This window comes from Pithys albifrons, chromosome 19 (genome assembly GCF_047495875.1).
Source record: "Pithys albifrons albifrons isolate INPA30051 chromosome 19, PitAlb_v1, whole genome shotgun sequence".
Taxonomy (NCBI): domain Eukaryota; kingdom Metazoa; phylum Chordata; class Aves; order Passeriformes; family Thamnophilidae; genus Pithys; species Pithys albifrons.
The window spans coordinates 6,586,134-6,613,556 of NC_092476.1; the positions used below are offsets into that span (position 1 = coordinate 6,586,134).

At 47.6% G+C, this 27,423-nt stretch overlaps 2 protein-coding genes across 2 annotated transcripts; both read left to right on the top strand.

Annotated features, from left to right (window-relative positions):
- The first annotated feature begins 5 nt into the window (after positions 1–5).
- Positions 6–8,955, top strand: KCTD2 (potassium channel tetramerization domain containing 2). The gene is made up of 6 exons (XM_071573384.1): positions 6–277; positions 1,303–1,411; positions 2,203–2,294; positions 2,954–3,049; positions 4,895–5,020; positions 5,729–8,955. Exons 1-6 carry the CDS (start codon positions 41–43, stop codon positions 5,756–5,758), a joined length of 690 nt encoding a protein of 229 aa, XP_071429485.1. The 5' UTR covers positions 6–40; the 3' UTR covers positions 5,759–8,955.
- A 5,927-nt stretch (positions 8,956–14,882) lies between these two features.
- Positions 14,883–25,083, top strand: SLC16A5 (solute carrier family 16 member 5). The gene is made up of 5 exons (XM_071573812.1): positions 14,883–15,090; positions 15,586–16,235; positions 19,595–19,738; positions 20,693–21,547; positions 22,988–25,083. Exons 2-5 carry the CDS (start codon positions 16,016–16,018, stop codon positions 23,227–23,229), a joined length of 1,461 nt encoding a protein of 486 aa, XP_071429913.1. The 5' UTR covers positions 14,883–15,090; positions 15,586–16,015; the 3' UTR covers positions 23,230–25,083.
- The last annotated feature ends 2,340 nt before the right edge of the window (positions 25,084–27,423 follow it).

A 27,423-nucleotide genomic window follows, 5' to 3' on the forward strand; every position in this document is an offset into this window, starting at 1 on the left:
AAGTGGCGGGGATGGCGGCGGGCGGGCGCTGAGGGCCGCCATGGCCGAGGGGCCGCCGAGGGGCCGCACGCCCAGCCCGGGTCCCGGCGGGGCTCCGGGGCCGCCCAGCCCGCGCGCGGCCGCTCCGCCGAACCCGCCCGCCGCCGCCTCCAAGTGGGTGCGGCTGAACGTGGGCGGCACGTACTTCGTGAGCACCAGGCAGACGCTGTGCCGGGAGCCCAAGTCCTTCCTGTGCCGCCTCTGCTGCCAGGACGGGCCCGAGCTCGGCTCCGACAAGGTGAGGCCGCGGCGGGGCCGGGCCCCACAGCACAGTCGGTGCAACCCCAAAATCCTCGTCGCGCAGGGGCCGCCGACTCTGACCCCTCCGGCTCCCACAGCGACTCAAACCATCACCGTCCCTCGGTGGTTACGGAAACAGAGATTTTATGATGGCCAGGAGTGTTATGATTTCTCACCCTGAGCGTGTTTGTGCTTCTTATTTGGATATGTTTCACTTTGCTCTCGTAAAAGCTCGCGGTGCACGTTCTCGGGTAGTTCTGAAGTCGCTGCAGTTTTTCAAAGGATTTTGCGAACTGTTATTGCTGTAAATGCAGGTTTTCTGTAGGGGCACATTATGAGAGGGTCAGACTGATTTAGGCAGGTCTGTTGCTGCTCCATTCAGAGTTTGTTTGAAAGGTAAAGCCTGGTTGTGATCACAGCATCGGTGAGAAGAGGTGACATTTCAGAGGGGTTTTGCACAGCTTTTATTGCTTTAAGCAGTTTGGTAGGAGAAACATTGGTGTAAAGTGATTTAAGAGAGGGGTATGAGAGTTCTGCACGGGGTTTGGCAGTGCTTTGGAGCTGCTCAGGAGATGCTTTTGACTGTGAATTGTGGGTTGTTTAATGCCAGTAAGTTGTGTTGCTGGAGATGTGGCTGGAGCTTTGCAATGTGTGTTTGCAGGAGTGGAAAGCAACAATTGAACTACAACTGTCAGGTGCCCTTAGATGGAACTGGAGGTCCCATTTTCCTACAGAGCCTCCTGGTTAAACCAGTCTGGAGAGCAGATTCAGGCAGGACACAACTGCCAGCCTTTGGTTCTTATTATTGCAGTGAAGAAAACAGCTCTGCTTTTCTCTCTGGGTGTACAAGCCCTGTCTGTGCAAGGCTTCGTGTGAGGCCTCTCCCAGTGTCACTGAGATGGGGAATGTTGGTTTAAATGTGGCCTCATTCACACACCTCCCACAGGCAGATGAGTCTGTTCAATTTATTGCTAAGCTGAATTGTTTTGCCCTGGTGCCACTGACCCCTGCCTTGTTCCTCAGGATGAGACCGGGGCGTATCTCATCGACAGAGACCCCACCTACTTTGGCCCGATTCTGAACTACCTCCGGCACGGGAAGCTCATCATAAACAAGGAGCTTGCAGAGGAAGGTAAGAGAAAAACACCAGGGGAGGCTGGAAATGCTGGTTTTGGCAGCTCATCTCAGAGGCCTCAGCAGAGACCAGCCCGAGCATGAAGGGTTCCTGCTGTGCTGAGGGGTGAGTGACCACATGTCCCAGGAATGCTGTTGGTTAGTCCTGTTAACTGCTCACTAACAGGGATTAAATCATCAGATCCTGTGTGTTCCCAAAGCAGAGGCTGCAGGTGACAGCACACCCTGTCACTGTTCCCCAAAGCAGAGGCTGCAGGTGACAGCACACCCTGTCACTGTTCCCCAAAGCAGAGGCTGCAGGTGACAGCACACCCTGTCACTGTTCCCCAAAGCAGAGGCTGCAGGTGACAGCACACCCTGTCACTGTTCCCCAAAGCAGAGGCTGCAGGTGACAGCACACCCTGTCACTGTTCTGCTGAGCCCAAGGTCTGTCACAGCCCATCAGCCCTCACAGGCTGTGGTTCTCCCTAGGTAGGCAGTTCTGGGGTCTTTCCCTTAATGGGTCTGGGTGCATAAAACATTGTACCATGAGGTTTCTGATAATCCCAGGGAAAGGGGAGTAATTTTCTTAAAGATCCTCTAAGTTCCAGGAGGAGGTGACAGCTGGTCAGGCGTTTTCTCCCAGCCTGGGAGCAGGTGGTGCACAGCACAGTCTGTTCAGCATTTGAGATTCTCACATCTCAGCTGGATTTGGAGTCAAGAGCTGGTGTTGCGTCCTTGTAGCAGAATCATTTTCATCCTACCCTGTGCAAAATAACAGAATTTGTCTCTGCTCTGGGTTCCTGCCAGGGGTGCTGGAAGAGGCCGAGTTTTACAACATCGCGTCGCTGGTGCGGCTGGTGAAGGAGCGGATCCGGGACAACGAGAACAGAACCTCCCAAGTAATGCACACCTGGGGGGTGGGGGCAGGCACTTCTGCAGCACAGGAACACAAGTGTGGCCACAGCCCCTGCAGTGGCAGCTCTTTGGTTCAGCAGTGAGGGGGAATAAGGGCTGTCAGCTGGATCCAGGGCACCGCTGAGAAAGAGTGTCCATTATGGCGTTATAAAGCACAGGCCGCTGAGTCATCCTGTAGGGCTGTAGGGAAAGGCAAGGGGCAGTTGCACAAGAGGGGCCAGCACAGAGGTGGGTGGTTATAAAGCAAAACATACTGCTTTGGTAAAGAACAGCTCAAACTCTGCCTTCTCTAAGCCATTTTTTCCCTTTATATTTGTCTCCCTGCAGCAATTTTCCCGTTAATGCTCAGCTGATAGTAACACACCCAGTAGATTCAATTTCAGAAATGTTTTCAAAAAGCAGTAAGTGGCTTTGAAAGCCAAACAAGTTTTGCTTTCACTGGCCCTTGGACACCCAGAAGGCTTTTAAGAGAAATGTGCCAGCCATATGTGCCTGTTTGGAATTGGTGGGATGAAACCTCAGAAAGCCTGTGGAGCTCTGACTTCCTCAGATAGTAAGACAAGAGTGGAAAAGGCTTTTTAATTTCTAGCTTGTTAGTAGTACAGCAGTTACTAAACTCCAGCACTTACTCTCCACGCTCCAGGGACCTGTGAAGCACGTGTACAGAGTCCTGCAGTGCCAAGAGGAAGAGCTCACACAGATGGTGTCCACCATGTCCGACGGGTGGAAGTTCGAACAGGTACCGTTACCAAAGAGTGGCAGAATCCCTTTGAAAGCTGGATGTGGAATAAGAAGAGTTTACTGTTGAATTGCTCTTCTGAATAAGGAGCCTGACCTGAGCTGTGCACTCGTGTCCAGTCACTGACAGGGAAGGGCAGAAGTCACTCAGCCTGCCAAGAGATTTCATTTTATCTCAGGACCTCGGATGTGCCCTTGTCAAATCCCAGAGCAATTCTTCCATTCACCTGCATTTCATCACATGCACCACGCCCTGGTACAACAGTTTTATCCAGGAAAATTATTAGAGCCATGAAAAACCACAGCATGGCTTTTCTGGAAGCTCAAACCCACAACTCCTGTATTTGCTCAAGAGTGACATGAGAACTTCCTGCAGATTTCTTTGCAATGCAGTTAGTTTTGGGGCTGGGTGTCACTGCAGTTGCATGTGTTGTTGGTTCCAGATTTGGTTTCTGGAATCAAACACAGTTCTGTTTCTGAGGGGAGAGGACTGGAAGCCTGCTGGTCTGCATGTGAGTGCATGTGTGTATTAAGAAACTTCAGAACAGGCTCTGTGGGTTACAGCAGTGTCTTCCCAATGTTGTGGGAAACATTCTGACACAAACCAAGGCAGAGGATTAGGAACAGCACTTTGCATCACTTGTTCCTATGGATCTGTTCTGTAGTGCCTGAAAACTCCTCCTGCATAGTTGGAGAGGCAGCCAAAAACCTGTCCCCGTGAGCCAGCAGTGACACCTGGTGACCAGGAGCCACTCACTGCTCCATGGGAATGCAGTTCTCCAACACCTGGGCTTTGCTGCAGTTCAGTACTCTGGAAAACTGCCACCTTCATAAAAAGATACTTTGTTGAGTAAATAGTGGCATGTGGTATTGAAGTACCCAAGAATTTAAACAGTCAAGACAAGGAGCAGGGAGGCAAAATACCTTTTTTTATCCTGTGTCTATGATTTGCCTTTGGCACAAACATCAGAACCTTTTAAAAACAGTACTGGAGGCCGGTCAGTACAACAGTCCCCCAAGTCTTCCTGCAGCTGCACTGTGACCATACAGATCAGCATCTCTCTAGGAAGGCTGTTGGCTGCATCTGTGTGTGTATAAATTTGGAGCTGGCTCTTCTAGAATCCATTAGGACATGGAAGTTGGGGTGCACACAGCACATTAAAGTTTCCTGGATACACACAGTTGGTAAGACTCATGTTGCTTCCTTCAGATGACTTATATTTATTCTCTGGGAAGCAGAACTGAGTTGTAAATGACAAATTAGCTCTGCACTCCAGGATGTCCTTTTAATGTAATAATGGTAAATGAGACAGATGGGATTTCTTGGATCAAGTCCAGATACCCTCAACAGAACAGTAATAGAATATAAACCCATTTACACAGATACCAAACTCCATCTTGACAGCATCTACATAAAAGACAGTGACTGTTTGCCACATGTGCCCAGTTAATCCAACATCTGCCTGGGGTAAAGAATTCCCATTTCCACATCAGAGTCTCAAGGCAGGTTGAGAGCTGAGTTCAGTGTGGACCAGGAAACCTGCACTGAGTGAGCTGGATATTTATTATGTGTTGCACAATCTGTTTTTCCCTCTTCCACCCTCAGAAACTGGCCAATGTTCTGCTGTGTCCAGCATTAGTTTCAGGCTGGAATTCCTTCCCGGGGCTCCAGGTGCCACTAGAGGGCTGTGGAGCTCGGCTGTCCCTGCCCTACACACACACTGCAGGGGACACTTCAGGTCCAGAACAGATCTCCCAGGACAGTTCTACCTCACAGAGCAATTCTAGGAGTAAAGCAGAAGTCAAGACTTACTGACTGTTACCTTGGCTGTCTCCTGTTGCACAGCTGATCAGCATTGGATCTTCCTATAACTATGGAAATGAAGACCAGGCAGAATTCCTCTGTGTTGTGTCCAGGGAGCTCAACAATTCTACCAATGGCATTGTCAAGGAGCCGAGTGAGAAGGCAAAGGTAAGGCACCTGCTCAGGTGTGTCAACCTGAATTCCCCTGTGAAAGAAAACCCCTTCCTGCACTAGCAGATCCATAATCTGCAGCAGCACTTCTGTGTACCAGCTTTCCTATTTCCTCCTACATCCTCCCCTACTTGAAGATTTCATGTTTTACTGTAGGACAAGAGCTAAGACTCTTATACACTTCAAATTAAGACCAAAAAAATGGAGGAAAGAGAAACTTGGAAAAGGAGGACAGGGTGGCAAAGACCTTTGAGGTTGGTCATGGTTTGTGGTTGAAGGATATTGCAGGGATAAACAAGCATTTTTTTCTCTTTCAATCCTCTCCATCCCTGGAAGTCTTCAAGGCCAGGTTGAATGGGGCTTGAACAACCTGGTCTAATGGAAGGTGTCCCTGCCCACAGCAGGGAGGTGGAAAAACATGAGCTTTAAGGTCCCTTCCAACCCAAACCATTCTGTGAATACACTTTTTTCTTCCCCAGGATAGAAACAAAAGGTGACATCCTGAACTCCTGGCAGGCAGCTGAGCAGGATTTTTAAAGAAGGGGCTCCCTCTGCTTTAACCAGCCTGTCAGTTGTGGCACAAAATCCAGCAAGCTCCTCACAGTAGTCCATGTTTCCTTTCCCTGCACAAAACAAGGACTCTCAACATGAACTTTTGCATCTAAACTTACCTGAGGTATTCAGAGAAGGTTTCTTCTGTTCCAGATTCTTCAGGAGCGAGGATCCCGGATGTAATTCCAGTGTCCACCCCGTTAAAATTCCCGGATGTGGCAGGGCAGTCCAGCTGGGCAGAGCATCTCCACAGAGGAACCCGGCCCTTGTACAGTAACCAAGCTAATGCAAAGCAAAGCTGAGCCTGTCCTGCCAGTGGCTAATAATTCTGGTCATAACCAAAGGCTTCCCTCTTACCCTGGAAACCAAGGAGGGGAGAGACTCTTCCAGTTGGATGGTCCTTTCCACAAGTCTTTGTTTATTTTCCTGGCCAGCGCTGTATTGAATTTTTCCAACAATGGCTGGGCCAGATTCCCAGTCGGAGCCTTTGTGGAGATTGCTCAGGTCCTCAGGCCCTTGTAAACAGTCCCACCTTCCACGGGCTGATGTGGGTGGGAAGATCAGTATTTGAGCTGTGCCATTTCTTGCACCCAGGTCTGCCACCAGAAAAGTGCAGGGACCTTGCAATGCTCCCCCTCCCTCCCCAAATCAGAAGAACAGGGCTTTTAAAAGGAGGAACAAAACAACCACTCCTGAAAAAAACCCACAAACTTTTCCATCCTTGCTTTGTATTTGTTCCTTGTTCAACATCTAAGAGCTGAGTTTAGATCTAAGGGGAGGGGAGTTGTGTGTCCACCTGACACAGGTCTCACTGTTCACACTATTGCACGTGGGCTCCTGGCATTCTCCAAAGCCCATTACTTTGCATGCATAAACAAAGAGGCCTGTGTTCACCCAAAATAGTGATAGTTCTGTCCTTTACACTTCTCTGCAGAGGAAAAGGGGTGACATCTTCCCCTCCAGTACCTTAGTCTGGTGCAAAGTCACAAGGTTTAGGGACTTGTCGCTGCCAAGTTCAGCTTTGCCGTGCTTGTCTCCAGCAGCAGGGGCTTTGTCTCCTTCCCTCTCACCAGGGGTGGTTCAGGCAGAATTCCTTCAGTACTGTAGCAGGCAAGCAGGTAGGTTTGTTGGACCCCTCAAGATCCTCTGCAGAGGAGATCCCCTATTTACACACGGTAATTTATCTGCAGCCCCCTCATGTCCCCACCCTTAAGAGATCACCTCAAAATACAGAGGGACATCACAGAGCTGGGGTGGGGGGGTTTGGTGAAAAGTTGCCAAACTGTTGTATTGTTTCTTGTCCAAAGTGATGTGTCAACTTCTGTGACTTTTCTTTCCGTTTTCTTCTTTTTTTCTTTTTTTTTGGAATGCCTTGGATGGATGTGCAAAATGTTCGTTTGTGCCTCTCTTGAATTCTAATCTTAGGCAAACTGCAGTCACTGGTTCCCCTCTGTTACTCTGTGCCACCCCTAACCAAGGGCATGTTCCTCCTAGTCTGGTAAATGGAATTTCATAGGAATTTGCTGCATGTTTTTCCCCTTTCATCCTGGCTTTGTTCTTTGTAGCCCAAGTGTCCTGACACTTGGGTCATTTTCAGTCAAGTCCCAAACTGACATTACAGCAAAGCTTCAGAGATGCTGGAATTCACAGACATTGACAAGCTCAGAGCAGATGTTTCTTGAAAAGAAATCAGAAAATTCCCCACCTGGACTGAGGAGTTGGGCTCCTTTCTGGAGGCCTTCAGCTACCTGTGGTCTCCTAAAAGTTTTGATATAGGATGAAGCAGGTTTCCCATCTCACACTCCTTGCTGATGAGGCCTTGCAGCAGCACTAACAACAACCAGTTCAGCGAACAAGACGTGCAGCAAAGACACTGAGTGGCACTGCTGTGCTCTGCCTCTCCTCAGTCCTCTCTTGCCTGTCCTCTCCATCCTGCTTTGCCAATTTGCTCCTCTGTTGGAGCCTTTGCCACATTGTCGAGACAGACTGGTTAATTGTCTGTGCTAATTAGTCCTGGTAACAACAGGCTGTGCCAAATGTCTTTGGAGTCACATTGTGTCTGTTACAGGCTGCGCAATCGCAGCTGGTTTGTCATCACACTGGAGAGCCCAACCCTTCTGCCCTCCACCTTCCCTGTTTGTAACATGGTGAGCTGGTGTTGGTGTGATCAAACCACACCTTGGCTGGGCCTGAACAACACTGTGATGTGTATAGATCTCTCTCCTCTGTCTGCATCTCACAGCCTCAGTCAGTGTGTGTGCTCACAGCTAAGAAATGACAAGCACATGTATGCAAGTAAGTTAACAGCCCAAAAAAGCCCTTTAACACTCTCATCTGTCTTCTTCCCCTTCCTCAGAGGAGGGAGTTTCTGGGAACTGGTCAAGAAATGTCAAACTAAAGGCAACAGGAAGTGGTCAAGCTGCTTTTGTCACATTGATGCCACCTGAGCACCTTGGTGGAGCCCACCAGAGGATTGCTTGATGCTGTCGCTGTCCCATCTGAGCCACAGAGAGCCAGAAGTTCCCATTACCAGGTGAATGGCACAATTGTTGGACTGACATGCATAAGAAAGACCATCAGAATTGCATCTTGGCTTTCCCCTCCTCTTTCAGCAGTGAGGAGGTGCCAGGGGACCACAGACCCTTTGGGTGCCATTAAGGGTCTTTTAAGTTCAATAGAACAAGTTTATGGTAGAAAACCAATCACTGGTACTGGACACTCGAGTTCTTGGGCAGTGTTTAGGACCAGGCATGAAGTCCATCCAGAGCAGGTACATTCCCAGTGGAGGATTTCTCCTCCCTGACTGTGCTAGGTCACCTTTACCCTTAGACCAGGGCTGGTCTCAGCATTATGCACAAGTTGCATCCGTTCTGTGCTCAAAGAGGGCTTTTCCTTCCATTGCCTTTCACTCAGTCACAACTATATCAAAACTAGTGCTGAATTAGGATGAAATTTGTCCCATTCACTCTAAAAAAAGTGTAGCATGTTGTGGTGAGTAGAGTAGGTGAGCAGGGGTAGATCTGCTGGCTGGCTGAGAGCGCTTGTGCCGCTTGGGAAGGTTCACTTTAAAGTGTTAATCCCGGGAATGGAGCGTATGACACTTTGGTTTTGTTTAAACTTTCCCAGTGGCCTAAATTGTTCCATTGTGGCAAGACTGGAAATAACCTCTTGAAGTGTCTTCGTTTCTGCACATTTTTAAAAAATCGATTTTTCTCAGGGGTGACTGAGTGGGCTGAGGCGAAGGGGGCCTGGTTGGCTGCGGGGCAGGGCCGGAGCAGCCGGGCGTGGGCTCCTCCCCGGAGGTTTTGTACAGTTTGTCACGTGTCAGTGCCCTTTGCTACTGTTTCTCTTTGTTTATTAAATGTGTTTGAATAACAGTTGAGATGCTGTGATTAATTTTTCTTTTTTCCAATAAGGATTCTGAAATGGGTTTGAAAAGTCCTCCTAGTCTACTTTCAGAGATGAAGGCACAACTGAAGCTTGTTTCTGATCTGCTATAAAAAAGCATCCAAAATTCCACATTTATCTTAACCATTTCCACTGACAACCACAATGTGAGCAGCTAAGAAAGGAAGAGGATTTTTTTTTGTCAACTTTCATTGGCTAAATCCCTACTCAACTCTGGACCACCACGAAGGTAGAAGGTGAATGGCAACACAAAACCACCCAAGGGACTTAGTAGCTTCCCATGGCAGGATTTGGTCCCTCGTGCAGCCAGAGGCAACTGGGGGAAATAAATTCTTCAAGTGGCTGTGCCAGGTGCTTCAGAGAAAGATGAGTAATAAAACATCTGAGGTTTTCTAATGGTCACAAAGTAAGCAGTGCATGCATCCAAGCTGCAGCAGAGGGACTTTAAAACCCTTTTCTCAGCCTTTTCTTTGGAAGGGCATAAAAGTAGCAGTTCTACATCCTCCTCTGGAAAGAGAGACCCAGGCTCTGGCTCCCTCTTGGCCCCACGCTGTGTCCAGGGGCCACCTGGCTCCCTGAGGCTGGTGCTCACCTACCCTCAACACTCCCAATTAGACACCCCAGCCCCTGCCAGTTTTGCCTGGAACACAAATGAATTAATTTGTTTTTCTGGCCTATCTGCCCATGTCAGTGGACAAATAGGGAACCCTAACTGACATTAAAGATGGGAAAGGATTTCAGCAGTGTCACATACCTATCAGCATCCCACTGCCTGGCCTGGGGCTCCAGCAAAAAGCAGTGGAAGCTGTGGCTGCATTTCCTCTCCACACACCCATGGGAGAGTGAAACCCAGCGGTGCAGAGGCCCTGCCACAGCCACATGTGCATCTTGCACAACACCCCCATGCCCTGTCCTGCTCTGCCTCAGGCTCTCACATAAAAACAAAGGTCAGTTCGTCACTGACCCACCCACCCTCACCTGGCACAAAGTAATCAACCCAGATCTCTCTGCAGACAGGAAACCTGCAGATATTTTCCACCCAGCTTACTAACTTGTTTGGGAAACAAGGGACCTCAGCCATGGCCTTCCACCTAGATCTGGTTTTAAGGCAGTTACTGAAGGTTTAACCCAACCTTCTTATAGGGAAATACCCCCCACATACCTTCTGGCTTCCAGGGCTGGAGAAACATGTTGGTTTCTCCAAACCACAGTAAAGGATCTGCAGTGCCCTCGTAATTGCCTTCAGATTGTGGTGTAACACATCAGCAAAGGCTCATCTCAAAAGGTATTTGACTTCTGGCAATATTTCCTATTAGCAACTTATTCCTAGGGGTTCCCCAGACTTCAGCAGATGGGAATGTGATACAAGTCTACCATCAGTCTGAAGTGCAAGGAGTCCTCAAGTTTCATGTGTTTCAAACAGATCTTAGGTGACCTAAGAGGTCTGCAGGCTTCTCTATCTCAAGAAAATCCTTGAACTCAGGGCAGTCTGGGTGGCAGGTCTTTCAGCACAGGCAGGAAAACATGCACCAGTGACCTTGATAAATTCAAAATGACAGCAGCTAAAAATGAGGAAATCCATTTGGGCAACCAAGCAAGAAGACGAGCATTTCACCTGGGCACTGAGTTCAAGGTGTCTCAGAAAAGCAGGCAAGAGTAGGCACTAAAGGACTAGGAAATTATCATCCTCATCCCAGGGTTCCAGTGGGTTTTTATCTACAATTTGAATGCAGAGAAACATGTAAAAAGAAAGAAAGGGGATGGTTGTATTGGCCAAACCAAAGGAGATTTGCCCACAAAACAAAGGCTCCAGGCCACGTTTTGCTGTTTCCACATACAACCCTGATTACATGACCCTTATGGTGCACAGTGACCTGCACTTCCCAGTGGGATGAAGAGCTCCTGCCTTTCCTTTTCCAGAAATCACCAAGCTGAACACCCCAAACAGCCAAAGCTGGCAAGCTAGAGCCCCAAAACCTGCTGGCTTCCTAAAAAACACACTCCACAAGTTCTGGCTGCTTCAGCCCCCCACGACCTCCTCCACCTGCTCCAAGGATCCATCAGCCAGGCACAGGGAAACACTCCTCTTGATCCTTCTCCCACCAAGACCCTTATTCCTTATTAATAAAAGCCAACTAAATGGCAATTAAGAGCTTGATAGAGAGAACCCTCAACCACTGCTGAGGGCTCCCAAATGTCACTGCATGGAAGAGACGGGCTGCAGTAGGGTCAGACCCTAACACAGCCCCACTGCCCCTTCCCTCTGCCACACCCTCACCTACTGCAGGGAAACTCCTTAATGACAAGGTAACTCCATTTCTTCAAAAGCCCCACTTTCCAAGGATCACACCACCCTCCTCACCATTCAAATGAAGGAAATGGCTGGGAGAAAAAGCACCAGCAGCTTCCAAATACTCTCAATATCCTCAGCCAGGTTCCTAGCAAGGGCCTCCATCTGTTTGGGTACCCTCTGCCACCATCAGTCCCTCTCTCTGCCCACTCCCAGTGCAGAGCAGGTCAATGTGGCAGGTCAGGGTGTCACACCATGTAAGCCAAAGCCTCTTCCAAAGCCACCTCCAGCAGGAGTTTGCACAAGCATGTCTTGCTCAGACTCATCTCCAGAGCCACCCCAATTGCCTCAGGGAATGCTGCCCTTCTTGGCACTGCACCAGCTGCACAACGGATGGCACTGGGACAGCCACAGCCAGGGACCAGGGGCATGGAGGCAGTCAGGAGGGCAAGGGCCAGCACACACACAAACCATCTGCAATCACCCACCAGCCAGAGATTTGCCACCAGGATAAAGAGCTGGGGCAAGCCACATCTTGCTGAATTCCTGCAGCACAATGGGAGCTGTCAGTGCATGCTCTGGTGCCAGCTGCTGCCTCCTCAGCTCCCAATTCCCATCTCCAGGCTAGGCTGTGTTATCCCCAGCACTGGGTAATGGTCATTAAACCTGGCCCCAAAACAGGCCGTTTCTCTAGTCTAACACCCACATTATTGGTGAGTAGTGAGCACACAGCAGACCCAAAGTCAGCGCTGGGGAACAGAAAGCAGTGGCAAGACAGAGCAAAGACTCACCTGTGCAAGAAGCTGGGCTTAAATGCTGTGGGGGAGCAAAGAGGTGGGGGGTGTGTGGGAGGAGGACATAGATGAGGCTGGTCAGGCTAATTAAGAGCAATTAGTGTAGGCAGGACCCTGATCCTTTTTGCAAGGGGAGGATGTGGGAGTCATGCTATGGAAACTGCTGGGGAAACTCATGAGATACCAGCACTTCAGCCATGGTACAGTCCCATTTCCTCAGTATCAGCAGAGCTGTTCTGAAGGGGTTTTGCCAGGGGTGTTCAGATTCTGTCCAGCCTTAGGAATCTGTTCTCAGGTGCTCTGAGAGCTCAGTTTCTGCTGGATCTGTCTAGGTTCAAGGTGTGATCAGAGCAGGAGTTTAATTTGTGACTGAACCTGGGGCAGTAACAGCTCCCTTCCACAAATGGCTCTGCAATCCCACAGCTGAAGTGTTGCTTAGTTTCTCTTGCTTTAAACACAAAACAAAACTCCAAACAAATACCTCTCCATTTCTTCTGTGGGATTCAATCTGCCAGAGGATTTGTTAATCTGGATCTCTGGAACACATTCAATTGGTCTTTCTCAAAAGTGATTTGCAAGCTCTGAGACATTTGCACTTTTGTTTCCAGGCACAGAGAATCACAGCACCATTTGGGTTGGAAAAGACCTTTGAGATCATCGAGTCCAGCTGTTAACCCAGCACTGCCAAGGCCACCATTAAACCACGTCCCTAAGATATGGTCAGCCCCAAAACTGCTGCAGAGGCTCCTGAGCTAATTGAGACATAACATGCCTGTAAGGACAGCCAGAGAGCAGGGACTTGCAGCCGCCTCCACTGTGCCCCAGGCACAGCCTGTCCCTTGAGGGCTGTAAGAGGCTGCTGACAAGTCATATCCGGCAGAGAGGAGCCCGTAGTGTTGGGCCAGGCTGCACCACTTGGGCCAGGGCTTTAATCAGAGCTATATCTGGATTCTCTACTGTCACCTTACTGAGTGACCTTGGAAAAGTCAGCTAGAATATAATACAGCCTAAGTTGGAGAGGATGGCAAAGGTACTTAAAAAGTCACTTATAAAGGTGTTTACCAAGAGAAGTGCTTGGCTTTCCTACCCCCAGCAGACACTGAGTGACCCCAAAAAGCAGTTTGCTACCCCGCTCAGTTTACAGTAAACATCTCACTTCTGTGCATGTGGTTTATTTTACACATTCATAAAATACATGTCCAGTGCACAGTGGGGCTGAGCTGGGCAGCAGGAGGATGCAAGAAAGCTGCTTCTCCACTCCCATCCCTGCTCCCAAGCTACAGGCATTCTCCAGTCTCTGAACACACCTCCAAGGCCCATTGCTGGGGGCAGAGGTTCTGCCTCCCCCCAGTCACACTCCAGAATTCCCTGCTAGACTCTGGGCTGGGTGTCCCTTCTGAGTGGCAGCAGGGGAGAACTGGGCTGCTCATCTCCCTACAGAGGTGCCTACCAGCTGCAAGCTCTTACTGAAGACAATACATAATTATCATCATTATTTGCATAATATAAACCTGAATTTGCTAAATATAAACCTCTTCCTTTGAGCTGAGCCACATAAATGCTCCAGCCCCTTGTGTCCCTCAGCATAAAGGATTGCCTGGCCTTGCAGGGAGCAGCCAGCAGCCCTCATCCCAGCAGCTGCTTGTTCTCCATCAGAGCTGAGGGAAACTGAGGCACAGAAGAAGCACGGAGAGTCACTGTGTGAGCACTCCTGGTCTGCTGCCATAAACAACAGCTGCTAGGGCTGCTCCAGATGGGGAAATCCAAGAAGGATCGAATGTTGATGTCTTGGGGGACACTGGAAGAAGAGGTATAACATTCAGATGTGGATGAGAGATTAGCTCATCAGGGCAGACAGTGACTGGCAGAGAGTGGCTGGAGGGAAATAGTGAAACAGTCAGTGCTCCATCTGTCCCATCCAGTGCACTTGTGTGTCCCCAGGTGCTGCACAGGCTGGGAGAGGGAAGCTCTTTTGCACCAGTTCATCTGCTGGCAACAAAAGCACAGTGTTTGCAGTCGGCACCCAGGTGTGGCTATTGCTGTGAACTCCAATCCTGTTCCCAACACTGTTAGCACGGGATGGTCACATGCATGTGAAAGTCTGCCCGTGTTTCACAGATGTCCCTGGTCTGTCACCTCCTGCTCAGCACCAGGAGCAGGTTGTCTGAGGGCATCAAGCCTGTAGGAGCAGGAGAGAACACACACTACCCCTCCACATTCACACTGTCCATCCCTTCTGATTACCCTGGAAGGGTTAATCCAAGGGTTTGCTGCTGTTCCTTGGTGTGGCACAGCCAGCTAAGCCAGGGCTGGAACAAACTTGTTCCTTTACCTTTGTGCAGGCACGAGGCAGCAAGGAGGCAACCAGGAGGTCCTGTGGCACTTGGCAGCAGATCTCCAGGGTCCTTGCAGCAATTGTGCAGGTCGGGCAGCCCACGGGAAAAGGTGTCCTGGGCCAGAAGGTGGATGAAAGCCACTGGGTCTGCAGCCCCACAGGAGAGTTCTCCCCAGTGAGCAGGCGTCCAGGGAGATGTGAGGGGAGCCAGGAATCTGCTGGACAAACTCAAGAGCTGGACAGGGCAGCTGGGAACAGAGAGGGGCTGTGCTTCTGCCTTTTTTTGCAGGTTTGCTGTTGCCGGGGAGAGGTTTTAGGCTGTCATCCAGCTAATTCACACCAGAGAGACAAGCACTTGAATTAGTTGCATTATCTGCGCCCAGCTAAAGTGGACAAAGGATTAAAGTGCTCTGAGCACCAACACCGTGATTTGCATCTCAGAGCCCCTTCCCACGGGCCCCTTCTTCTCCCAGCCTTTTTTTTTATCTCATTTCTGGCTGTGAGCCAGCCAGCATAAGAGCCCTGTTTACAGAAATGATGCCTAGGTTAATATTGCAAAAGACTTCATCAAAGCTTTTAGTCGCTACTGAAGCGGAAGTATCTGACTGTGGGCCATGAGCTGACCGGGGATGAGCCGCAGCCACGCGGCGCTGCCCTTCGTTTGACCAGTTCTGGTCTCCAGCCTGAGGTATGAAACTAACTTTCTGCCACCATGGCATATTTGAAATAATGAGCAAAACCAAACTATTATTCATCCTTAAATCTGTGCACAAAACCTAAATGTAGCTGTTGTTTTAGGGGAAAAAGCACAATTTGAGTGCTAAATAAATATTGCGCTGTGCAGTGACCTTACGGGCACTTTTTCTGAGCTCATCCAGCTGCCAGAGATTATTATTTTGTGCATGTTTATTCATGTGGAGAGGATGGGGAATGCTATTGCCATACATTTTGTGCTGCCAGGCTCAGAGAAATTAAAAACTGAGATCTCACAGAAGTTCTAGATCTAAACTGAGGTAAAGTGAAAGCCTATCTGCCATCACTGGATGCTAATTAGTTAATGGCTTTAAAATGTTTTTTCACCACTAGCACTTTGTAAGTAGGTAAAGTTTTCCCAAAAGGCTCACACTGACCTCTGCTGAGACATGCAACCTTTACATGTTTCTATTTTTCTTGGCATTTGCAGTTTCCTCCTCTTCTCAGCACGGGGACTGAGTGACCTTAGCCATTGCCAGCAAGGGGACTCCGTATGATGAAAGCAGGTGAAAGGGAAAATAAGGGCGGAACTCGGTAAAGCCAATTCATACCTCAGAGGAGGTGTGGTCCTCTCCTCTACCTGGCTGTGGCCACAGTCTTGTGAAATATAAAAGGAGAAGGCAGCTGTTTCTTAAGCAATCTGGTGCCAGGATCCTGCAGCGAGGAGGAAGGGAGGTGCTGGAAGAAATGCAGAGCAAGAAGTCTAGAGTGTCAGCTGGAAAAGGTGTGGGACACACCAGTGCTCTGAGCCTCGGGAACACCATCAGCTGTTCCCTGAAGGCCTGTTCGCTGGGCTGAGGGTTGCATGGTGGCTGCACTCCCTTCCCCAGCAGGCTGGCTTGGAGCAGAAAGCAGCTGTCATGTCCCAAGGAGGAGCAGCAGGACACGCTGCTGCCAAGCCCCAGGACCAGGGATGGGCGTGGATGGTCCTGCTGGCTGCAGTGGTGCTGCAGGCACTGACACTGGGCTTCCCCTGCTGCATTGGGGTCTTCTTCACAGACCTCCAGCACGAGTTCCAGGCCAGCAACAGTGAGACGTCGTGGTTCCCATCCATCATGGTGGCCGTGCTGCATGGAGGGGGTGAGTAACGCTGGGAATGGCATTTCATTATGGTGGGCAGCAGAAGGGACTGAGAGGTCGAGCAAGATTGACTGGGTGGCAGTGCACAGAACCTCTCAACCACCTGGATCCTACAGTCCAAAGCTAAGTATCCACAGATACCCTTCTGTCACTCTCAGAGTCAACCAAGACCTTTGGTCAAAGAAGGTTTCCCTTTCTCAAGCGCAGTTTTTCCAGACCAGCAATAACAGCAAGTTATTTCCTGCAGCAGCTCCTTGAATAAAACCAGCATATAGTGCTGGAGCTTGGGTACATTCTTGGTTCATCCTCTGTCCACAGGAGCACATCTCCTTCCAAGTGCCACATGACAACTGTTCTTCGGGGCTGGAGAGGTGCCAAAAGCCAGGCTCCTCCAAGCTGCCAGCCAAGGCAGAGCCTTAAAAGCAGCTCCTTGGGCGGTGGCACAGAGATCACACCCACGCTGGCATCGGGTGGACGAGAGCAGGGCTGGATCAGTGCAGAATGTGGGTCAGGTGGCACCCTCTGGGTGGAGGGGGGTTGTGCTGTGGGCATAGTGGAGAGAATCAGTGGGTTTTTCCCTTTCCACAAGGAAAATGTGGGAGCAGCACAGGGCAGTGGTCCCAGACTCCACACACAGATAGGGGAATTCTCTTCTATTTCTGTAAAAAGAAGAAAAACAAATTCCCGCAGCTTGAGGACTTCCTAAGGGGTAGTCTGTGTTTCACTGACCCCTCCTCATCTCCACAACTCCTGTGTTCATTTGATCAACCGACAACCCAAACCCCACCAGGCAAAAGAAGCAAAGCACCCAGTGTTGCCCATATATCCAGGCTGCTCCTTGAGTTCATACCTGCTCCCTTTCAATGCTGGTGAAAGATGACACCACATTATTATATAAAAAAGCAGAGCCCAGAGTCACACTGAGGTGAAGGCTGTGGCTGGTTCAGTCTCCCCTGTGCAGGACTTGGCTGAGAGCCAACTGGCATGGAATTGAGAGTTTGCACCTTAGCAGGAAGAGCTGGGCCCAGAATATCAAGGTGCAGATGGAAAAAGAGCTCAGGGGAAGTGACAAAGAGAGGAATCATCACTGACAGTCAGCAGAAATAGAGCAGTGTCCTTGGGGCTTTGAATTCCAAAGCTCCTGGGCATTCCCTGTGCTGCCTTCTGTCCCCTGTGGTCCTGCTGTGGTTAGCGGGAAGGATCCAATTGGGACCTGCTGGCTCTGAGAAATGGTCTCAGAAGCAGCCACAGCCTTCACCTCAGTGTGACTCTGGGCTCTGCTTTTTGTTATATAATAACGTGGTGTCATCTTTCACCAGCATTGGAAGGGAGCAGGTATGAGCTCAAGGAGCAGCTTGGATACGTGGGCCACACTGGGTACTTGGCTTCTTTTGCCTAGTGGGCTTTGGGTTGTCTATTTATCAGCTTGGTCCCAATGTATCCAGGAAGGACAACTCTGGCAATATGCACAAGAAAGTATCAATTATCCAATAACCTTTAATGAAGTAATTGTTGTGTAGGAAGCTGGAACCACAGTAAAAACTGATATAAAGACAGTCAATAAATTGATCCAAAAGTTGTAAACTAGACAAGGAAAGAATAGCCTCATATTAGTGATAGTCCCAGAAGATTTTGTCAGGGCACAGCCAAAGAGTTGTACTTTCCTTGCCAGTTATGTCTCCTCTTGCAGGCTGTTACAGCACAGGGTGCTTGTTCTTGTTCCCCAGTAGCACAGGGCAGGAGTAATGTGACCATAAACCAGGAAGGAAAAAACAGCAAAATAAACAGGGATCAAAGCCTCTCCTCCCTCTCAGGCCAGGCATGTATGGCTTTTGCTGCAACTTCTGATCTCCTTTGCAGTGGGCCAGGCTCTGTCTGATTCAGGTTCTCTGGTTACATCCATCACCTTGGCACTTAAATCTTTCCCAGAATTGCACTCTGCTGTCACCAGTGTCCCTCAGAGAAGCTCCTCTCCTTTCTTCACCTTTATTCTTTTTAATTCAGAGGCACCAAAGGGGAAAAAATAATATTATTGCAAAAGTTGGTAATGAGGGAGGGAAATGGGCAGAGCAGGCCGTTCTCAGGGTGGTCAGGCAGGGAGAAGGTTCCCTGCAGGACAGCTGTCTGCAGCTCCACAGAGCTGTGGAAGGGAACAAGGAAGGGCACAGCACAAACAATAGCTCATAACTCAGCCAACATATCTCATTACCTGTGCTACATTCCCAGGTAAAAGCCATTCATGATTATTTTTCTATAAGATCATTTGAGAGCGCTCAGGATCCCATACCTGCCTCCAAAAGGGGATTTCAGGCCCTTACAGGTATTCTTGCACACAGAACTTTCTGGACTTACTCATACAAATGCGGCACTTTTTTATTATTTCTGCAAAGGAAAGCACAAAAGCCCCAGGCAAATGAGAAATAATATTTGAAACACAGACAGCAAGTTACCAGGAACAAATAATGAAAAACCCTTATGGTTTTTAGAGCCAGTCTCATTATTTTGGAGTGTTTAATTCATGCCTTCTGGCTACTTGGGTTGGTTAAACAGCAGTACCATCCTTAATGTCTTCAGCAGGAGGAAAAATAACCCTGTCACGTTTGCTGGACACTTTTTCAAAGGCTAGTGAAGTCTGAGGTGAAAATCTCCCAAGCAGATCAAAATACAGACAGCTGCACTCCTAATTTAAATAATGTTCCACTGTTCCCTTGACTGTGTGGATTTTATTTCAAACCAGACATTGATTTAGGTGACAAACATGCCACAGGTTATTTTCTCTACACTGGCTGACTCCTAATTCTGCAGTTTACCATCATTTTACATTTGCTTACATACCTTATATATAAAGTATACACACCTTACACCTTAACTGTCCAGAATTGGGAAAAAAAATAATAAAACCTGGAAAACCTTGAGGATCCTCAAAGGAACAGGAAAAAAACCTCTGCCTTCAAATCCTCTTCTGAGAGAATCACATGCTTTCCACTGATGTTCTGCAGGTCTGAACTAATCTTTCCCTACCCCAAAATGAAGGCTGCTTAATGTCATTAACAAACCAGTTATTAACAACCTCACAGAATTCAGCAAAAGTCCATTTCCAAGGGTTTTAATGAAAATCCATCACAACCTACTTGGTGGCCAAAATCCCAGCAGATCTCAGGAGCCTTTCCCTCAGCTTGAACAAGCACTTGGAAGGATCAGGGACTATATTTTCTCTTCCTGGCTTCCCCAGCTACATAAAGCTGGTGGGACAACCCTCAGGGTCTCTAGACTAAATCGTTTGATAATTGCAGCAATTCAGCAGGTACAGAATATTCCCTTCCCCCCTAACTGCTTCCCCTTTTCCTCCCTGCTTCCAGGGCCCCTCTGCAGCCTCCTGGTGAAGCGGTTTGGCTGCAGGTTTGCCGTGATGCTGGGAGGGCTCCTCAGCGGGCTGGGAATGGTGACCAGCTCCTTCTGCAAGTCCATCAGCCAGCTCTACCTCACAGCTGGGCTCATCACCGGTACGTGCCAGGGAGCAGCAGGGAAACCCAGCTCTGCTTGACTGGGAGAGGGGGACGGGGAGGGTTCTGACTAAGTGCTCACGTTTCCTATTCCTCTGGGAAATAGGAGAATGAAACATCCCCCGGGGCAGCAGGAATCCTACAGCCACTAGACTTGGCCTTCACACCCTTTAACACACACCTCGCTCAGCCAAGCTCTCTGGGAAGTGCTTCTCTCTGTAAAAAATACAGGGCTCCAGAGGGCAAAATTCAATAAAGGAGGATTTTTTTTTGTGTTGTTTTTTTTTCAATCTTGGAACATGATGTGTTGGGATAATGTCCTTCCCAGGTTCCCTGGGTTTACATTTCACCACTCCCAGTCTGGGGAAATGTGGAGACAACTTTTTCTAACAAAAGACCGTGTTGGTTTTGAACAGAAGTAACAGATGGGAAATTTTCCTTTCCAAATATTTCTCCTGTGCAATTGACATTCAACTCTGCGTTTTTAATAACACAAAGAGATTAATTCCTTACTTTGGGACCAATCCTGCTGGATCTTGCAAGCTAAACTGTGGCCACTGCACAGGCAGAAGAACAAGCAACTCCCTGAGCCCTGAAGAAAGTGACAGAATTGGTTGTTGCACATGGTATAAAAAACCAACTTTCTAATGAACAATTTCACAACAATTTTAGGAACAGCAACATGCCCCAGACCAATGTCAGTTTAGATCACTACATTCACTGTACCCGAGAGCACAAGTAGTTTAATTTACCAAAATATCCTTCTTCATTCCTGGTGTGGGGTTTCTGAGTATTAATCAACCCCTTGGGCCTGTGCAGCCTGGCAGGTGAGGAAATGCTTCTGCAGCAGATAAAATCACTGTGGGAACCCCCCCAGATCTGGGTTCTTTTCACCCTTTAAGACAATGCAGAGGGATCATGTGCTGCTATTTACTCTGTTACTCTCACCTTTAGGTCTGGGATCGTGTTTCAGCTTCCAGGCAGGGGTGACTGTGCTGGGATACTACTTTGTGCGGTGGCGGACTCTGGCCAACGCCGTGGCCTCCACCGGCGTCTCCCTCGGCTTCACGCTGTGGCCGCTGCTTTCCCAGTACCTGCTGGATGAGATGGGCTGGAGAAACACTTTCCTCATCTTTGGAGGAATACTCCTGAACTGCTGCGTTTGTGGAGCCATCATGAGACCCATTGGGTCACTTCCACAGCCACCCAAGCCTGGGGAGGAGCCAGGGAGCAGAGCAGAGGAGGCACAGCTGTCCAACGGAGCATCTCCTTCCCATGCCATGCTCCAGCAGCACACCAGGAGGACAACATGCTTCCAGGTGCTGCAGAAGTACCTGGCTTTTGACATCTTCTGCCAAAACAAAGGTTACCAGATTTACACCATTGGAGTGACCTGGATGATGATGGGGTTTGCCTTACCCCATGTCTACCTTGTGCCTTATGCCATCCACAACGGGGTGGAGGAGCGCAGGGCAGCTCTCCTCATCTCCGTCATCGGCTTCATCAACATCTTCATCCGCCCTCTCACGGGGCTGCTCTCGGGACACAGCGTGTTCACAGGGAGACGCATCTACCTGTTCAGCCTGGCCGTGCTCCTCTGTGGGCTGAGCAACTTCATCTGTGTCATTTCAGCCCAGTTCAGTGTCCTCATCCTCTACTGCGTCATCCTCAGCATAGCCATGAGCGGGGTCGGGGCGCTCACCTTCCAGGTGCTGATGGATGTGGTGGAGATGGACAGGTTCTCCAGTGCTCTGGGGCTCTTCACCATCCTGGAGAGCATCACCCTCCTCCTCGGGCCACCACTCACAGGTGGGTGAAGTTGTGAAAGCAGGATGGGGAAAAGAGTGGTTTGGGAACTGGTGGCAAGTGTTTGGGATCTTAAAAAAGGGGACTAAGGGAGTTTCAAAATCCATGCAGGCAAGTGAGTTATGCAAAAGGAGCAGTATAAAAAGGAGGGTTGGAAGGTTGATCAGCCCCTTCTGTCTGCTGAAGGAGGGTCATTTCTTTAGCAAGCAGTGAAAAAATTACTCACTTGGTAAGCTGACAGCTATGGGAGCAATGAGAGCTTTTTCCCACTGAGTGACAAGAAGACAGGAATTACTGGGGTAGGGTCTTGCTGTCTGTGAATTGTTTCACTGCTTTGTCAGTTTGCATTGTTTTATCCACAGTCTCAGGGAATTGTGAACATCCCACTAAACAAATTAACTGTGATCAGAATGATTACCAGTCCTACATTATTCAAAAGCCTTATAGTAAAAGCTTCTATTTGACCTTCTTTCTAAGTTCTGGAGCATATTAATTTTTCTCTGGAGACAAGAAAGGAGTTAGCCATGACCCTCAATCCAATAAATTATTCACAGTTCACTCCAAATGCCACTAAATGACCTGTCCAAGATGCACCTGCTCCTGCAGTACAGCAGCAAATTCAAAAGACTAACAAACAAATGTCAACCTGAGCATGAATCCTCAGTTCAGGCTTTAGTTCTCTTCTCCAGACAATGAACTGTGGCTATTCAGCAGGCAAATACTGTCTGGTCCAATCAACTGATGGTAATATGCACCATATTTCATGGTATTCCTCAGCATTAGTGTGTCAAAGAGCAAAAAAGGTCCTTTCTTGGACACCTCTGACAGGAGAGGCAGATGGGCAAAACAAAGCACAGTAAAAGCAGCACCATTTCTGTTTGAAGTCTTAAAATCCACTACAGAAAAACACTCTATGAAAAGAAACATCACCAATCTTTACTGAAAAATACAAGCAAATAAACATTACTCCAGCATTTCCATATAAATAAGCAGCCTATACAAAAGGCATCACATATTTGACATGAGCATCTCCTTTCAGCTCTAACATTAGTGTTGAATTACTCATTGACATATCACACTTCTAAATGGTCTGTATTGAGGTGGCTTAATGTTAGTCATAATCTTGCTGTGCTGTGAATTTCCTTCTCTCTCATTGCACAGTATTAGGGACAAGTGTTCAGTTTAGAGACCCTAATATGTAAACTTTGAGATATTTCTCTGTTTAGTTGTTCTAAAAAACAAACAAAAAAACAAAAAAACCACAAAACACTCCCAAATCCCCTTCCCCAAAACCCCCAAACTAAAAAACAACCCCTAGAATGTGGAGAAGAGAACACATCAGACAATGTATGCCTTTGTATGCAGTTTGCTGAATGACTTAGGTTTCACATTCATGTAAATTTATGCCTTTAGTGTACAACTTCTCTTTGGCTTCTATTTCAGGTCTCCTTGTAGACATAACCAGTGATTTCCGCTACGTATTCTACACCTCCAGCTTCTTCCTGATATCAGCTGCATTATTTATGGGGCTCAGCTTCTGTGCTCTGGAGAAAAAAAACAAACTGAGAGAGGCTTCCAAGGTACCTTTGACTAATCCCTCCAGATATCAGTACAGTGAAACACCAAGTGATTCACAGGCTGAGGGTCAGCCCCCTCCAGCAGTCGTGTACATCACGAGCATATGAAAATAAAACAGGGAAAAAAGCAGCACAGTGATGTGATCTGTACAAAGCTACACATGGCTCAGCACTGATGGCAGATGAGAAAAAGAAAGTCTGCTCTCCACAACTGTCATCTTCCTTCTGCACTTCCACTCCGTGATGCCGTGTCAGACTCCAAGAGAACGATGCAGACCACGGGATGAACCCAGAACCAGCCAAGGAGATGAGGGACAGAGAGACCTGTGCTCTCCTAAAGCAAACCATGGGACAACATCCAAGGAAGGAGACAAGAGCTGTGCCTGTTCAATTGGGTTAATTCACTGCCTTTAAGAAGTCCCTGGAGTTGCACATTTCAGTTGGAAATGCTGGACAACGTGGATTAATGGCTGTGCATAAGGGTAGTTCTTTCACATGCAATTCTGGTGCACAAGTGTTTTGGCTGCTTCCCAACCAGGGGTGGCAGGACAAACACTTTCTACAGAAGTGTGTTATTTTCCAGGCCTCTAAATGTCATATGAAAGCAGCTGCATGGGTTGCAGACCTCAGCCAAGTCTCTAGTAAGATAAATTATTTTCTCCTACAAGGTATATACGCAAGTTATTCATGCCAAGGGCAGTTTCAAGGCCTCAAAGGTTCAACTCCAGAGCACCAAAAAGGAAAAAAAAAAACACATCAAAACTTGGAATGCCTGCTTTGTATAACTAGTGATATCTCAAGTGCTGCTTGATATATCGTAAAAGAGGATTCATGGCTTGTGCAAACACACTTCAGCATTACCTGGAACCCATTTGGGGGCCAGCAAAAGTGTTACTATGCCTAAGAATACGTGTATACATCCTTTTATAGGATAAAATTCAAAGCAACTGTAGTTTCCCCTCATGGAAATTAATTCAGCTCTTTAGTCTTAGATTTTCAGACTTAATTACACCGGCATTATCATTATAGAGAACTTGGTACAAGCATAACTTACGTTTCTTTCAAACACAAGCAGAACTTACAAGGAAATTTGGGGGGGAAAGGACAGTGAGCAAAGTCATCTCTGCTGACTTTCCTTTCCACACAGCCTCGACTGTAGGTGGATTTTCCTGCTACATTCCCAGGATTTAGGCTTGACACTGCTCAGATGATGCTGCATCAGCATCAGCTCCAGGTGCAAAGTGTTCATATTCTGTATAATTCCTGACCCAACAGAAGCAGGTAAGAGCTCACAAAACACTGCAGGTGAAAATTACTCAACAGAATAGAACCATCAGAAAGATGGAAGCATAAAATGGGAGGAAAATGGAAGAAGGAACAGCTTTCAACTGATCTACCGTGCTAACCTTGCAACCTGTAACATCAAACTCAACTGCAGTGCCTATCTAAGAACTGTCATGCCAAATTCCTACTGACAAACCCACAGTTTTCATTAGAGCTCCCCAGACAAAACCAACCAACCAACTAACCAAAAATCCCCATTCTGAACGAGACCACTGGAAAATTGACTGCAAGGTCTTCAGAGCCTACAGTGCCTTCACAGCTGGCCTGACACGGAGGAGGTACCAGCCCTTCAGAAGGATTCCTGCTCCCACAGCTCAGGACCTTCTCCAGTCCTGCCCCAGGATTACAGAATGAACAGACTTTGCATTTCCTGATCAAACTTATACTTAAATATGATGATTAGTGGGAGACACACATATCTAAAGTCTTATCACATATGTTTATTAACTTGTGTGGTCTATACAAAGTAAACAAGGACTGGTGCTTCTCAACTTGCCAAAACAGACTGTTGTACATTCCTAGGAAAATCATGGGGCTTTCTTCCTCCCAAAAAGCAGAAAAGGGATCAAGTACCAAATCTCCTCTTGCTATTGCAAATAAACAGCTAAACAGCTGAAAATATTGCCATTTTTTCTGTGTTATTCATAATTTCACTTCACATTTCTACATTCCCTTTCTGTTTTCTTACAGAAATATGGGCTTATATTGTCCCAAATCCTCCCACTGCTACAAATGTCCTGTGTGAAATAGGTCAGATATGGTGTAAGGTACAACCCATCAAAATTTACCGCAGGAAAACGAAGGTCAGTGGAAGGAGCAATGGAATGCAGCTCCTGTGGGGATCCAACGTTAGCCCTGGATGGCTCACAAGAAAGGAAATGTTCAGTCTGTGCTTCCTTGGAAGGGAGGACAAAATAACAGGTACTTCCCAAGTGAAGCTGACTGAGATCAGTTCCTCCTACACCACATCAAAGAAATCTGTTTTGACTATTTCTGAGCTGTGCACAGCAGTGCAAGGTAATTTAGGATGGAAAGTCAGGAGAGTGCTTTCTAGGACTGCTTTTGGATACTCCCAGACACATCACGGGGTCACTGGGACTTGTTCACACAGGCAGAGAGATGTTCCTGGTAAGAAAACAATGAATTCATAAACCCATAATTTTAATGTTTATCAACCTCTTGTTTACAACCTTTCTAACAGCCTTACAGAATTTAAGCTGCCTGAAAACAGGGTGGTCTCCCCTGGTTACTTTCCACAGACTCTTTAGAAATAGTCCATAATGCACAGGTTGGAAACAAATCCTGCATGGAGAAGAAGTAACATTTTCAGGCTGTGTTTCCACAGGTAAATAAGATATCTGAGTTCCCGCAGCAGAGAAAACAAACTCCCTCCTCTCCTTCCTCTCTTTTCACCCTGAATTCCAAGCTGCCTTGAGTAGTAACTTGGTAAACGATAATGAAGGGACATGGCATTCTGCACTTACTACAGGATAATAAATATTCCCACTCAGAGCCATCCTGCAGGAGCAGCAACACTCAGTCCTTAGGAATCCTGAGGACCAGAAATAAAATAAAAACCTCTAAAAGTTCTTTCCATTAGTTTAAAGTCATCTCTTTAGGCAAGGCTACCACAGCCCCCCTCTCACAGCAGTTTTTTAACACCTACAGAGAGTAAAATAATCCTGATTTTAATCAGGGACAAACACCAAAACTTCAGCCAGGGTACAAATCTCTGAGAAACAGCAGAGCAACAAAAACTGACCAGAATTAAATGTTCCTCACTCTGCTTGTCCCCTCTTACCCCTTCCCTACTCCCTTTATCATTTATCCTGACCCTTGCAAGGCAAGCATTTGGGCAAAACCCACCTTTCCTCACTGAAATGAAACATTCACCAGGGAGTTCACACTGAAATACTGCAAGACCTCTATCCTTAAAAGCCTTAGATAATCTGCCAATGTAATGCTTGGGAAATTTTCATATTTGTATTTAATATCAATATTTTAGTAATATTTCATATCAATAAGCCCCAAATAAAAGTCACAGTAAACTTACAAACTCTAAAACACCTCAGAAAGGCAAAATCATTTAATTTAAGAGCTTGGCTTGCTGCTTGCAGAGCTGGTTAGTAGCTGTAAGAAAAAACCAACTAATAGAAATGAAAATTCCCTGAATTCTGGCTTTGGTGTGCTATCTACCCTGGCTATACCAGCCCACACTGTGCAAACTACTCCAGGATACAGCAAGTGCTTGGAGCATTCAGACCATTAAACCATACAGCCAATATTGGGTGAGTAAATGCAGTACTTATAAATAGAAGTAATAGCATTTTTCCTCTTTAAACACAGTTTCCCCCCTTTATTAGTCAATCCCAGCATTGCTCTGTTTGTGTTGACTGGCTCCCCTGTGTTTGCTTTCCCTGCTCCTGATTTCTCACATTACTCATGCACTTTGCTTAATGACAGATGTGGCTTTAAAGTGTGTCAACACTTACAGAGGCACACACTGAAAGAGATTTGTTACTACAGTAGCAAAACATTCTAATATGGACAGTGTGGAGCACCTTTGCTGATCATTTTCATGTATATATATATATATATATACTCAAATATACATATATATATATAAATATACAGAGAGAGAGAGAGATAAATAGGTACTGACTTCAGTTGATAATTATGTTGAGAGCTCAAGTTGCCAAGGCCTGGCTTATATTTTTGTACCACATAGAAATAAATAACTGTCCTTTCACGTTCTGTCTTCCCACACCATTACAATGCTAAAATATTGAGCATTAGAATCATAGAATGGATTGGGTTGGAAAAGACCTCTGAGATCATCAAGTGCAATCCTTGGTCCAGCTCCAGTCCCTTTACCAGATCATGGCACTCAGTGCCACGGCCATTCTCAGTTGAAAAACCTCCAGGGATGGGGAATCCACCCCCTCTCTGGGCAGCCCA